A 16,054-nucleotide genomic window follows, 5' to 3' on the forward strand; every position below is an offset into this window, starting at 1 on the left:
TCTTCAGTTGCCTTTTTCCTTAAAGTGACTTTCTGTTTGAACTGTTTTTGCCTGTCGGCACCTGTGTTCTGATTTTGCCTATCAGCGCTTCTGAGTTTATTAAAGAGACATTTAATCTGCCTTTGCGTTTGGGTTCTCTCTCTCCAACTCTCATCATGACACTATCTCTCTGTTTTATCACTCTCTCCCTATCAATCTATCCCTATATCTTCCTCTATCTCTCCCTCTTTCCCTCTATCTCCCTCTCTCTCTCTCTGTCGCTCCCTCTATATCTGTATCTATCTAACTCTCTCCCTCTATCTCTTTTATCCATCACTCTCTCTCTGTATCTTTCTCTATCTCTCTATCTATATCCCCCTCTCTCTCTTTATCTATCTCTTCATGTCTCTCCATCTCTCATTCTATCTATATATCTATCTGTCTCATTCAGTGGTAGTCTTATGTCATTAATATTGTGTTTAATTTGTTCTATGTCCTAGGGATATGCCACTGCAGCTGACATTGAGAGTTCACTCTCTAAACCTGCAACTCATCGTCTGATACTTCTTGGTAAGTTGGTTTTAGATTGGACAGTTGGCTTTGGTGTTGTATGTAGTGAATTCAATGGTATCAAACTAAACTGTATTCAAAATGAAAACTAAAACAGAAATTTGACAGTTTAAAACATTTCTGTTTCAGGAGAAACGGAAAGCCGCTTCCAGCGCTGGATGCTCAGCCTTGAGGGCCAAATCGTTTGCGAAGGGTCCACCTTTGTGACAGGGCTGGTGTCTTTTTTTCCCTGTTTTTACATCTTTAACCTACAGTACCAAGCCTATGTGTAACATTTTTATGTGACCAGGAGTCACAGTGTATATCCTTGGTTTGAGTCTTTTTAGCTGAATTTTAGCAGTTCAGGGAACATTAAATGTTGAGGTTTAGGGCCCTATCTTGCACCGACGCAGCGCAAAGCCAAACGCAAGTGTCTTTGCTAGTTTAAGACAGACGCAGTTGTTATTTTCCGTCCAGCGACCACAGATGTCAGCAATGAACATGATGTACAGTATATTTCTGTGATTGGTCTGATCCATGTGTGCCTACATTTGTAAGTATTTACCTTTCAGTGATTGTATTACAATAAAAAAAAAGTTAATTTCAACACGGAACTATTAGTTTTCTTTCACTTAAGTGTTATCTGATGGATTATGCCTATTCTTGCATTAACTCAAGCTAGAATATGTCTGTAACAATCAGTGGTACACGTTACTATGCTAAAAATAATTAACAATATTTAATGGAAACAAAATAAATGGTGATTTAACAGGAAAATAATGGTAACACTGCTGCCAGTTGTTTCCTGTTTGTTTCTGTGATTCACAGTAAATTCCTGTTGAAAAACATTACGGGGAGTGCACTGTAAAAAAAACAGTAACAGGAATTAACTGTTAAAATAACAGGAAAATAATGGTAACTCTGCTGCCAGTAATTTCCAGTTATTTAACAGGGAAATAATTAACAGTGCAGTAATCCAGCTCAGAACTTCAAAACAACAAAAAAAAGCAAAGCAAACATACTGTTACATTCCTATTGAGATCACTATTTTAATAGCAAATGTGTGTGAAACATTGTGTGTGTGACTGAGTGAGAGAGAGAGAGACTGAGTGAGTAAGAGAATGACAGCATAAAAATGAATACGCTATATTTACTAAAAATTGTGGCAACAGATTACAAGCAATATTATTGATTAAATGTAAAAAATTTGAATTGAGTATTAATCTAATTAATTCCTAAAAAGTTAACCATTAACAAGCAGTTAACAAGCAGAATCACTGAAGGAGAAAACCATATATTCACCTCTGGCTTGTCTGGTCCGAGTTCTTTTACAATTAGTTTTTCAGCTAATGTTCTTCTTTCGAAGGGATACAGGTGTAGAGATTTAACTGAATTTGGGGCTAGCTCAACTCCCACGACTACATTAATGCTACTCGACGTCGCCGGCGCTGCCATACTGCACTCGCACTCCTCTGAGGTAAATGTCCCGCGCAGGCGCAGCAGGTGCACTGCTCTAATCTTGGTACGACGGGCGATATTTTCAGAGCCCCGAAACCATAAAATTCGACGACGATGATTGGCAAAATATAAAAAAAATTGCGTAGCAACAGGGGAACCATTGGCTTAAATTCCAGCACTGTAGGGCTGAGCGAACTGGAGCCCAGGGAAGACAGCCTATTGGCTACTACTACACCAACATGAAGTGAATGCAAATATCATTCTGGAGAGTTCTAAACACATTCTAAAGTAAAACCATTAATAGCATGTCATTAACACAGATTATTTTTCAAAATGAGAGATTATTAAAAACGTATTATTATAAAAAAAATAAAAAAATAAAATAAAAAAAAATGGCAGGGAGGTCGGCGCCCCAGCGCCCTCTATGGGCGAGCCGCTGCTGGTAGCTCGGACAGCGCAGGTGGAATGAACCATTGTAAGGGGGAGGGGTGTGACTGAAACAGTAAATACATTATTTGTTTTTTAAATATTACATCTATGGTCAAAACGGACAAAATACACATTTAGTGCATGAGGGGCCCTAGCACATTTAATGTATGTATAAAAAAGAGAAAAGAAATAAGAAAAGAAAAAGGGGGTCTGCTCTTCTGGGCCCTAAATCAGCCTGGGCCCTTAGAATCGTCCTAATCTTCCACCCCTTTACGGCGCCCTTGTTGAGCGGCCTCATATAGCCAAAGTGGCATGATCCTCGTTTCATAACACCTCTGCGAAGATTCGACCGTGAGATCGGTAGTCGAATCAGGCTCCTCCTATCGAAGCATCGAATCTTCGACTATTCGGGGTCACCCCTAAAAAATAGTATATTAAACTTTTTACTAGGTAGGCCTATATTGTATTTAAATATAAATGTATTAGGTATATGACTGTGAGGATATTTTCCCATCGGTTAATCGACGTGTGACACGAGCGGGTGCTTTTAAATCGCTAATATAAAAGTGAAAGTAAAATTCGGACGTCCGCACGGACATTGATAATGGTGCACACACGTTGGAAAGAATGATACTTTTAAACATAACACTAAACCGCCATTAGGTGTCGCCAGGCGACCGTCTTAATGAGCGAGTCATTGATTCATTCGTTCAAACGATTCGTTCGAATGACTGAGTCATTCATGATTGAGACAGATGTTTATGGATTGATCATTGAATCTTTGAGTCAACCGATTCGTTCAAAATGCTGAATCATTCAGTAATGAGAAAACAAGTTGCCGTGAGATGCGCGACGGTTCTGCTGTGATCTTTGTTTAACTATTTTTGCTACTGAAACAGAACAAAAACAGTCAATATTGCATCTAAAATGTAAGTGACTTAATTATAACTGTTTATTAACCTGTTGTATGAAATCAATGTCACAGTTTCAATCGTGATTGTATTCAGGAAACAGTAGCCTACTCGTCAAGTGAGGTTGCTTAACTCTATCATAGGTTATAAAATATATAAAAACTCCATATTTGTAATTTTTATAGTCAGTATGTTGTTAACTGGGTTTCTTTTTTGTGTGCTGCGCTCATTTGTTTACGTTTCTCCTGGAGAAGCTGCACGAGTCTCAGCAGCGCAACCTTGTTACCATTGATCAGTAATACATTTATTATCAACTGTTGATTGCAACTTAAAATGAATGTAATAAAATTTGAATAATCTCTCGTTTTTTTGTGATTCCCAAGTTATTTTTTGTCATTGACGTTCTAATCAGGCTACTCTGGTCGGGCTAAATTCTCTTTCAGGTAGGCCTATTGTATATATATAAATATATTAGGGATGTCGGTTAATCGACGTGTGACACCGCTGGGGGCTTTTAAATCGCTAACTTAAAGTAAAATACAGAATACAGATGTCTGCACAGACTTTAATAATGGTGCTGAGTAGAGCGAGCATTTTCAATGAATTCCTATGGAAGTAGGAATTAACTAAAAAACGTTCGCTCTGTTCTGCTCGTTCCTCGCCGTGGGCGCTCACAGTTATGAATGCCTGTTTAGCCAAGAAATTTTAGTTTAATTTTAAAATGAACGCCATTTCGGGGGTGGATTGCTTGAATTTATTTTACAAAAGCACAATGTTGTGTTTTATTGCGAGTGTATATAAATATAAGTAAACACTTTGCAGTTTGAATGATGTCCTGTATGAACAAAATTATGTGCCAATTATGTTTTTATGTGTCTACTGTTAAATCACACACACATTCCAGCATTGCAAACTTGACATCGCAGCCTGTTCATTATAGCCTTAATAAAATATAATAAAATAGTAAACCTAACATATTCACACTGCTCTGTTTAAATAGTCAGTAGTACAGTTCGTACATTCACAGTAAGCACTGCTCCACTGTGATTTTTCCAAGCACATTTTTGCGCGTGTGAAGAGGATGATTTTTTCCGTCGATATTGGAACACGAGTGAAGTACAAAGCCTATAATAAAGAATAGTTTAGCATCCAAATACATCACAACTGTTGAAACGTTTTGATTCTAATGAAAGGGTTACGTGAGCCCAACACTTACTTTCGTTTTTATTTTTACATTAAATTTAAAGGATTTGTTGTGGAATATTTTGAGTGTATATATATATATATGCATATGTATATATATATATATATATATATATATACATACATACATACATACATACATACATACATATATATATATATATATATATATATATATATATATATATATATAATAAAGACGGGAAATTTTTCTTGTCTTACCTTATTCGGATTTTATGATACACTCAAAATATTCCACAACAAATCCTTTAAATTTAATGTAAAAATAAAAACGAAAGTAAGTGTTGGGCTCACGTAACCCTTTCATTAGAATCAAAACGTTTCAACAGTTGTGATGTATTTGGATGCTAAACTATTCTTTATTATAGGCTTTGTACTTCACTCGTGTTCCAATATCGACGGAAAAAATCATCCTCTTCACACGCGCAAAAATGTGCTTGGAAAATTCACAGTGGAGCAGTGCTTACTGTGAATGTACGAACTGTACTACTGACTATTTAAACAGAGCAGTGTGAATATGTTAGGTTTACTATTTTATTATATTTTATTAAGGCTATAATGAACAGGCTGCGATGTCAAGTTTGCAATGCTGGAATGTGTGTGTGATTTAACAGTAGACACATAAAAACATAATTGGCACATAATTTGGCACATAAATATAGCTGCGAGCAGCGATTGCGGGCCCAAGCCGGTGGCACCGCCACCCCGGTGCCTTTAGTGTAACTAAAGGCACCAGGGTGGCGGTGCCACCGGCTTGGGCCCGCAATCGCTGCTCGCAGCTATATTTACATATATATATATATATTTTATAATTACGTTTCTCATTTGTACTGCAAGTGAACTTATGAGTTTACTAGTAGTTTACTATTTTAATACTTGTAGCAACTTTGAAGTATACTCTCAGTAAACTACTAGTTTAGTAGTTTTATACTACAAGTTTTATTTTAATGTACTCTCAGTAAACTACTAGTTTAGTAGTTTTATACAAGTTTTCTTTAAGTGAACTTAACATGCTTATAGTTTACCATTTATATATTATTTTTACTCTTTTAGTGTACTCTCAGTAAACTACTAGTTTAGTAGTTTTATACTACAAGTTTACTGAGAGTACACTAAAAGAGTAAAAAATAATATATAAATGGAAAACTATAAGTATGATGTTAAGTTCACTTAAAGAAAACTTTAAAACTACTAAACTAGTAGTTTACAGAGAGTACACTAAAAGAGTAAAACTAATATATAAATGGTAAACTATAAGCATGATGTTAAGTTCAATTAAAGAAAACTTGTAGTATAAAACTACTAAACTAGTAGTTTTCTTTAAGTGAACTTAACATCATACTTAGTTTACCATTTATATATTATTTTTACTCTTTTAGTGTACTCTCAGTAAACTACTAGTTTAGTAGTTTTATTCTACAAGTTTTTTTTTAAGTGAACTTAGTAGTATACTGTAGGCCTACTGCAACTGCAAAAATTGTAAATAAATAGTAAACTATAAGTATAAGAATCAGCAAAAGATTAATAGATTTCTAGCCCTTGCATTAGCTTTACTACTAGATATATTTATGGAGATGGAAAATAATAAGGCGCCCTGTACAGCTATGATCAGCTGTTCGGCCGAGCATTCAATGTTGTTACGCTGCAAGCTGATGGTTTGTTGCTGCCGCGCTCTATCACTCGCACACCATAAAGAGCAAATTGTTTTTTAATGTTTCAATTTCATGATTAAAATGACATAATTTGGAAGCGGATAATTTCTTCACAAACAGCTCATTATGACTCAATGTTAGAATGCTGCACCTACACTCGATAGTGTGAATAAGATCAGCGCAACGCAGACCACTGCATTGACAGGGTAAAACATATGATCTGTCTACGGCCAGGGCTCAGCGGAAGACAGAAAATGCCGGTCCAGCGCTGATTGAGGAATTAATTCAAAAATAAAAGACAGTTTTACATCTTTTTTCTCACATTCTCGCATTTTTTCTCGCATCTCGCATCTATCCACTACCTGCTAACGTTAGTGCACTGCACCCGAGCAAGCACACTTTGCAGTTCCTCCGGAAATGCATTTTTCTAGTTTAAAATAAAATCATGTTATTTCTTCTGTCATCATATCCATCTCTGCTGTAGCCCAGTCTATGCTATGGTAGCCTACGGTAACGGTTACAGTAGCCTATTGGCCGCTGTGGCTCCCTCAACTCGTGGCCACGACAAACAGATGTCGTTCTCTCAAAATATGAAGTCGTGGCCACGAGAAAAATATATCGTTCCCTCAACATAATGATCTCGAGGCCACGACTTCATTATGTCGTTACCTCAACAAAATGATCTTGTGGCCACGACTTAATATGATGTTCCCACGAGATATTATGACGTTCCCACGACTTAATATCACGTTCCCACGAGTTTATATGTTGTGGCCACGACAAAAATAAGTGAACCGAACATGTCCCCTCCCGGTCACCGTAGTACTGGGTATAAAAACAGACCCGGAGTTGGCTTTCAGTAAACTTATTGGTTGCAATCTGAAACATCACCGCTAGAGGCCGCTGAAAACTACATTTAGCCCCTTTAAGAATTAATACAAAGGCACTTCAGATCACATTTTCAATTTGACATTCAGATTTGATCACAAAAACATGAGCATTCAACATGAGCATTAACCCAATACTGGTGTTAAAGGTTTTAAATTAAAAGGAATTAAATTCTGTCATCATTTACAACATAACAGGCTGCTGTCACTGCAGCTGGGCACCTGACTCGTCTGTACTTTTCTTTGTTTTTCTAACCCAATTTAAATTGCCAATTTTAAATGTATTTTGTCTGGGAATGGATGGATTTACCAGATTTATGAAAAACGGCAGCAAATGTTTGGTGTTTTTCAAGTTATACTTGTATATTCTAGACGTCCAGATGAAATGTTTTCCAAATTTAACGATCCCTAAGCAAGGTTTACTTTTAGGCACTTTCAGTGAAAACTATTTATATTTTTTTTACTGACAATACAGATGTGTCCAAAAAAGTTCAGAAAGTAAATGGAAACATTGTTATAGAACACTGAAGCAAAGTGACTTTATATATATATATATATATATATATATATATATAGTAGTGTAAACACTTGTGAAATCTCTCTTGTGCAACAAAAATACAAACAAGTGTAAAACATTTTCACAAACTAAAAAACACCAGCAGCAGAACAACAACTATTCCTGCTACGTCACCTGAAGACAGAACTGATTCTGTAATAAAGACAGACAGTCAGTAACAAACACTATAAACATCAACACTACATAACCTGAGTGAAGATCTGACAAATAAAATGTTAATGATTGCTAATTACATATAAACATTAAACTTTGTAACGAAGATTAAACAATATATAGCCTATATATTTTTTTACATTATTATGGGAAGCCTGACAACAGTCAGTATTTATCACAGAGGTGTCAATAATTGTAGACGTTTACATCAAGCTGTTTTAGCAAATAATATTTTGGGGAAAGGAGCTTTGTGCTTTGAAAGTTACAGACATCATTGTAAAATGAATTATATATGAAAATTAAAGACACAGGCAGAGATTAAACATATTGAACCCTGTTATTGGAGGAAAACAATCTATATTTGAATAAATATGTATGTTTGTATAAAAAAAATCAGCATCACACTCATGTGGTTGTGAATATCGGTCATGTGATCACCTGCGGCCCAATCACAGCCGTGATGATATTCAGAACAACTGTGATATTGTGAATCTAAAACTCTGCTATGTTATTGAATATGGTGTATCTAATATTGCTTGTTGCACTTTGAATCTAAATAAAAGACAACTTAAAATATCTAAATTATTCAAATAATAAAAGTATATCCTCACCATAGACAGAAACACTGAATGTTATACATTGGGTCCCAGAGTTGTAAAATATATAATGCATTAAACTCATATCATAAAATAAAGTAAATAAAAGATCAGCTAATTAATACATACATGTAGTGTATCTAGAATCTACTGATTATGTATAATATACAAAGCTACTTACAAATCTTCTAGTTATAGACTGATTAAAAATAAACCATTCTCATCATCTTTTGACGGACTCCCCTTTTCAAGATGCCAATAACATTAAGGTTGGTTGATCATTAATAAGCTGCTGTGCTGTTACTAAAGGTACTGTATAGTGTATGCTTTAAAAGGTAATAAAAAATATATATATTAAGGTAACATAAAACATTACAGTAATAGGTTAGGTAAAAAGTCAAACAGAAAGTTTAAAGAATAAAGAGAAATCGTAGGCTACACTTCACTTATAATACCACATTATAGCAAAGACAAACCGATCTTGAAAATGCTCTTCATAATGTTGCAGATTCCAGCCTATTCATAAAAAGAGTTTGCCTAGATAAAGCAGTAAAAGTTGAAACCTTTCCACAAAGCTGCTGTGACCAAATTTTACAAAGGACCAGAGAAAAGAACAGTGTCATGAGTGCCTGTTTATTCTTAAACCAGAGCTGGAAACGTCCCAAGAAACGGACCTTTAAAGATGTGACCTTTAAAGCGCTCTAAATATAGAATAATACATAATGTAATATGAGAGGGGGGAAAACACAACTTTACATTGAGCTGAGGGGGAACGAGCACTCTTGGCTCGTATGCTGGAAAATCCCAGTCTTTCCAGCTGAGAGGAAAAACAGCTGAACATAGTCACATCAATTATTGTATGAACTTTAGTCAAGTTTATATTACGCAATGCTCTTACTCAGCTACACATTTTGTTATGATCTGTGATTTTTGTTCCAAGAAAGTTGTGCTAAAAATGAAAACGAATGTTAGTGATAACATTCTTATAACGTTTTTAGCGGGAAGCTTCCCATTTGGCATTGGATGTGGACTCAAATGTTGCTCAGATGTCAAATTTTGGTTGAAAGTGAAAACAAAACCTTTGTTTGACGTCAAGCTCCAGCGTAATTTAATAACTCCAAAAACAGCATTATCAGCTTCACTTATTATAAACCAGATTGACTTTATTTCTATCATACGTCTACAAAACTTCTTATTGAAATTAAAAGAGGTTAAGATGTTGATGTTTTATTGAAAATAATAGTTTGGGTTCACCATTATGGTGTTCAGTGTTTGCTTTAGGTGGGCAGTTTGACTTCTGATTAAAAAAATAAATATTATTAATAAAAGACTTTTATTAATGCTAATGTTTTGCTTGTTGATGATAAAGATATTATCATGTAGTGATCTGATCAACTGATCTCATGTCTAATCTATGTTATTAATAGCAATATGCAATATGAGTTTAAAAAAAAATCCTGAATTTTAAAAACTCATTGCTCACAAATCATTTTGAACAGTTGAAGCTTTTAGACACACTATAGACGTCAAGAATCAGCGTATATATCTCAACAACGGTGACATGCATCGTGCAGCAATGCATTCTGGGAGCCATAGATGAGTTTTGTATGATGCACCCAGAATGCATTGCAGCATGAAGCATGTCACCGTTGTTGTTGATTCTTGACATCTGTGTGTCTTAATGACAAAGGAGTTCATGACCCTAAAAAGGATGTGAGAATTTTTTTTAACAAATTATTTCTTATTCGTTATCTGTCTATAACAAATACAAACATAATCCTTAGATTTTAGATACACTATAAGTGATTTTCTTTCATTAATTTGTCAGGAAGACTTTATGATCTTTATTTACTGAATAATTCATTGTTTATAAAACAAGAAAAATGTTTAATCTCTGAGAAACTGTTTCTCTGTTTGTTCTGCAGGAGTGTTTGGTGTTGAAACAGATGAAGTGAAGGAGGGAGATTCTTTCACTATAAACCTTCATCCTGAAATTACCGTATTCATAGGAATTCATAGATAGAGACATTTGCCTCCGAATTAAAAATGAAGGAAGACGGAAAAGTTCTGTAAAGCAATAATCTTCATTGAAGTGCTCTTTTAACACATATTTAAAAGGACAGGATGGATTTCTTCAGGTGAGTGAAATTCTTTATTGTCATTCATACACAAATTGATAGCCTATCATCTTTATATTAATGTTTATTCAAATGACTTACAAATGGCCATAATACTAATTCACAATGGTGAATAATCAAAGGCATAAACACACATTTCTTTTAAGTTACAAGAGTTGATTAAGTGCAAACAAGCTTTTTTTTAAGTGCAATACGGCGATTTTATCATGCAAATACTTAAGAATGAATACAAAGGCACTTCAGATCACATTTACACATTGACATTCAGATTTGATCACAAAAACATGAGCATAAATATGAACATGAACATTAACCCAATACTGGTGTGTGGTGTTAAAGGTATGGTTCACACAATAATCAAATTTTTTCATCATTTACAACGTCACAGCCTGCTGTTACTTTATCCCTTAAAGCAACACTATGGAACTTTTTATCTGCGGTCCCCCTACAGGTTGGAAGCGGAATTGTTCATTACCGCTGTCATAAAGAATTTCACTGCTGCAGCTTATTGTCACACGTCCACTGCACCATTCAGCACCGGCTTTAGAATGAACGATGTCCAAAGACAAGGTAGAGTATGATGCATGATTTTATGAAAGTATGATGTATTGCGACATCAGAAACGAAGAAAAACTAAATAATGACTATATTGTAACGCTTGTCGTAAAGCAAGTCAAATTTGTAGTCTCATTAGAACTACAGAAAAGCGACCCGATCTGGCAATGTTAGTGTGGTTATAGCAGATAAAGGACTGCCAAGCGGAGGCATAAGTGCCTTTCACCCTGTTACGACTTGATGAACCACTGAAATGATTTTGGAAACATTATTTTAAGGTTAAAGGGTATAGATATATACACTAGATGTCACCTTGGCTACTGCGAAACCGTAGCCAAGGCGACATCTATTGTATATATCTATACCCGCCCGCGCTCTCAGATCACTTGGACGTGGATGAGTTCAGAGGTAAAAACGATATAAATACTGTTCGTTTTCTCACACAAACCGCTCGTTTCGTGTCTTAGGCCATCAATGTGTACTTACGATGGGGAATTGTTTAATTTGGACGACGGGGAATTGTTTTAATTTGGACTCTGTGCATGCTCTTTGAGACCGTGACCATAGACCTGCATTATATGACTGACAGACAAGAACGGTTTGACCTAAAAATATCAAAATTGAAACTACTGCGGAAAAAAAGACACCTACATCTTGGATGCCCTTGAGGTAAGCTAAAACATACCAAAATTTAATTTCAAAGTGAACTATCCCTTTAAAAATGTTACACAGTGTTGCTTTAAAGACTAGAACATTTTTGGGCCACCTGACCCGTCTGTACTTTTCTTTGTTTTTCTAACCCATTATAGCAGTCAGCATCAAGGGTGCCTTCCAGGCAGCGAGGGGATGGGTAAGTTTAAGGTTGAGGGTAGGGTTAGCTGCCTCTAAGGAGCCATTGGGGGCTTAAAACACCATCGAGCAGCATCAAGTGCCATACAGTATATAATTTTAACCAGAACATATCATTTTATGTTTTTTTATTTATTTACTGACAATGTAGAAGTGTCCAAAAGAGCTCAGAAAGTAAAGTAAATGGAAACATTGTTATATAATAATAGAACACTGAAGCAATGTGACTTTATATATAGTAGTGTAAACACTTGAAAAAAATACACAAAAAGTATAAAATATTTTCACAAACTATATAAGTATTATTTAAATTTAGAAACGAAACTCTTGGCTGCGCCAGTTATCTCCATTTGACACAATTCCACTGGGTCATTGTGTAGCGACTCGTTTGGAAACATACATTTCATTTCATATAATTGTTTTTGATTTGTGTTATGCTGTGTCAGAGAGTGCAGTAAACGCGTCCAAATAAAGATGCTAATTGGCAGTGCAAAAGACCAAAACCTATGTTTATTGGGTGAGTAGACCAATCTGGGGACGGGGGTGAAACTAAGCATCAACAATTGTTCATATTTGGCTCAGAGAAACAAACCGCACGTGATTCTCTGACAAATCAGTGCTGATCAAAACTTGATGACGCAATCATGTTTACTACGGTGCCTCTTCAACGAATCTCCTTTACAATACTTTTTTAAAACATACAGATTGGATTAGCAGTTCAAAAGTTAAAACATTTAAGAACAAAAGTTATTTTACGCCACATATGACTGTTTCTGTCTTTACGGGTGTCAGATTACATTTATGCATTTGGCAGACACTTTTATCCAAAGCGACTTACATTGCATTCAAGGTACACATTTTACATTTGTCAGTTCTTGCTTTCCCTGGGAATCAAACCCATGACCTTGGCATTGCTAGTGCCAGCACTACTGTTTGAGCTACAGGAAAGCCTATGATTAAATGTAAAATGTGCGGTCCAACTGTGCCTCATTTCAGTCCTCATAATTAGCAGTTGAATTAACAATGACCCAGTGCCATAGACTGTAAAAAAATATGGACGTAGTGTCCGTGACATCACCTGTAGGTTTCTGAAGAGCATTTTTAAAGCCTAAAGTAGGCGGAGCCGGCCGTAGCCATCTTGGCCTTGCGTCATTTCCGGATAACAGAAAATGATCAAAGAGGCTGGGAGTGGGGAGGTAATGCTATAACCTTATGCTACTACTGACAGTACCAAGTCTGCGACTGCACAGGGCCTCGCGCTAAAGTGACAGTTGATGATGTAAAGCCAATTAAAAGTTCCTATTTTTGCCCTTCGAAATATTATAATAGTTAAAAGACATGGCTACAAGTGAGACTGTGTATCGTGATTCTGTTCTATTCTGCTAGTTGAAAATGTATAATGCAGGAACTCTTAATATTACTCTGAGAGTGTGTGTGACAGTGATTTATGTGCATAACGTTACATGTCAATCACTCTTTTTTTATATTCTATGGTCCGTCAGCGCAGCATCGCTCGTCAAGTTCGTAGAGAGCTTATTCAGTCCATTTTAAACTCTTATTTTGGCCGCCTCTCAAATGGGTTAAACCATAGATATATTGCCTATGAAGTTCAAGTAAATGAGCTAGAAATCCACGCTCATTCAAGGATGTGCATTTATTGCATGGACGGAGAAAGCACCGACACCTGCAGGATTTCATCTGACGGTACATAAGTTAAACATATATTATAATCTATCTGTTCCGTGAGAGCAGTCGAACGAGCCTTTATTGACGTTTTTAAATCTGAAAACTCCAAAAAGCAACGAAATTGTCAGACATCTATTAGTGCATGTTCACAGAGGAAAACAACTGAAATACAGAGCTGGTTGTTCTCTCGAACGATACTCGACGACAACGACAGAATCCTAAGCCGTGGGCGAAGTAATGGGTGTATTAAATTGTATGAAATAATCCCGAAAAAAAGCACAAACACTGCAGAGATGGCAAGTTCAGCAGCTAACATTTGCTGAGGTAAAATGACGGCTAGTAACAACAGACAAATGGCTAGCATTGACATCAGCGGCAATCCACCTGTCACTCAAAAGTGGACACACCCTTAATTATGTAGAACTTTAAATATTAATCAACTAAACGGATGAGTTATAAAAAAATGCACCCCCCCTCACAGTTGTTATGAAGGGCAAAATTAACTGTATAAACCAAGACACATACAGACACCAGGCTGTAAACATGTTTTTTTTCTCCTGTAAAATTTGCCATTTTAACATGGGGCAGATACAGATTTGACTCGTTTTTGACACCAGCCTCAAGAGGCCAGTCAACGAATTGCAGTTTAACTCACTTCTGTGTTGGTTTCAAGAGAGACAGGGAGGTTGCCGCTTGCCCAGCGCTGAGGGAGAAAGTTTCTCAACTTTACTGCCTGTCATGATTCCTGTCTGTGTTCCCTTGTCTTTTTCCATGTTTGATAGTTCCCCGTCATGTTTAATGTTTAACTAGTCTCCTCAGGTGTTTTAGATTGGCCACGCCCCCTTGTTATCTTGTTTAGCTTGTTTTCCTGTGTATTTCAGCCTTGTGTCTTGTTCAGTCTTTATGAGTTCATGATGTTGCATGTTGGTTGTCCTGTTCCCTAGTCTGTGTCTGTTAAGTTGAGTTTTAATAAAAGATTTCTGCTGCACGTGGATCCTGTTTTCCTTTATGTTTCAACCGCATCGCTACACTGCCACTTTGTCATTGTCATCGAGTATATATAGTAAGAATATGAGGGGAGTTACAGAGTTAACCAATAAGAGTACATACCTTCCATCATCTAGGAATAACATTTATGGCTAGCTTGCCACTACTACATCTGCAGCCAAGAGGACCTTATTATGTATTATAATAGGGAAAAATAGGAGGCCATTACCCATCCTAACCTAGAGGTCCACATAATGAAGAACAGATGTGTCCCCCAAGCACAAAAGTGAATTGCCTATGCTAGTGTCTTCTTTTCAAACTGGACTCGTGGCCTGCTGCATATTCACTCCAACAGGAACCTCTCAATTTATCTGTACAATTGCTGAATTATTCAATCGGTTTCCTCTAGAATCTGAAATACAAATTAAAAAAACATTAAAAAAAAGGAAGACTTGTCAGACATCAAAACTAATGACAAGAATTTACCATAAAATGACAAAGGACCAAGTTTAGTCTTGTTTGAGCACTTGCTCTTTTCTAACAAATTAACACGATTTGTGAACTCAGTCTTCCGAAGTTGAGTGAATAATCTACATCTCACACCAAGTAACACATGACTTTAATAGACTTGGAATTTAGTGCATATGAACTTCTTTTTGGAGACTGACACTAAACAGAAGAATATACTTTCATTATTTGGAAAAAAGCAGAAAGAAGATACTTCCACAGAAGAAATAAAGTTAAGTTTAGCACAACATAAGAGCAAGTAAACGATAACGAAGAAATGGCTGAAGTCACTTTAACTGATAAAAAAGTCATATTGGAAGAGTTGATTTACTCACCACTGACAGTAACACTGAATTCACAGCAAATGATCTTTCCGCCTCTGCTGCAGATGATTAGCTGATAAACTCCAGTGTCGCTGGTTCTGGTGTCTTTAATGGTGAGAGATCCAGTTTGATGGTGCAGCTCCAGTCTTCCTCTGAATCTCACATCATCACTGTATGAAGTCTCACTGATGTCTCCATTCATTCCAGCTGTGAGAATTTCATCTTCAAATTTCCACCCCACCGCTTCATCTCTTTCTATGTTCAAATCAGTGATTAAAACTAAACATTCTCCCGCCATCACTGACACTGTCTTGGGACCGGACTCACCTGGAGAACAAACAGAGAGTTACTTGTACAGACACTGATATTAAATTGTCAGGTTCAACTGATATATCACTTGATATGGCCTAAATTTACAGTATATAGTATTATACATGTGAACAATATAAAATGAGATGTTATAAAGACATCCTGGTGTTTCCAAAATTATATTGGCGTAATTGCTTCCTGGACCCCAATTTGAACACTTTTTGGACAATTGTACAATCCAAATTCCGAAAATTAACTTGATGTGCATATGCAAACTGCCGCTCG

The 16,054-nt window shown here is 36.2% G+C and overlaps 2 protein-coding genes across 2 annotated transcripts in view; both read right to left on the minus strand.

Annotated features, from left to right (window-relative positions):
- Positions 1-16,054, minus strand: part of LOC309475952 (immunoglobulin superfamily member 10-like) — a 192,274-nt gene that overhangs the window by 98,909 nt on the left and 77,311 nt on the right. The gene's annotated exons all lie outside the window — the stretch shown is intronic.
- Positions 10,545-16,054, minus strand: part of LOC309475967 (uncharacterized protein) — a 136,940-nt gene continuing 131,430 nt past the window's right edge. Inside the window, exons 12-13 of the mRNA XM_082138995.1 lie at positions 15,473-15,787; positions 10,545-15,042 (exon numbers count right to left, since the gene is read on the minus strand). Of these exons, the coding sequence (XP_081995121.1) occupies positions 14,993-15,042; positions 15,473-15,787 (365 nt within the window). The 3' untranslated portion in view covers positions 10,545-14,992. The remainder of the gene's footprint in view (positions 15,043-15,472; positions 15,788-16,054) is intronic.

The sequence above is a fragment of the Leuciscus leuciscus genome (assembly GCF_965113295.1).
Source record: "Leuciscus leuciscus genome assembly, chromosome: 15".
NCBI classification, from domain to species: Eukaryota; Metazoa; Chordata; class Actinopteri; order Cypriniformes; family Leuciscidae; genus Leuciscus; species Leuciscus leuciscus.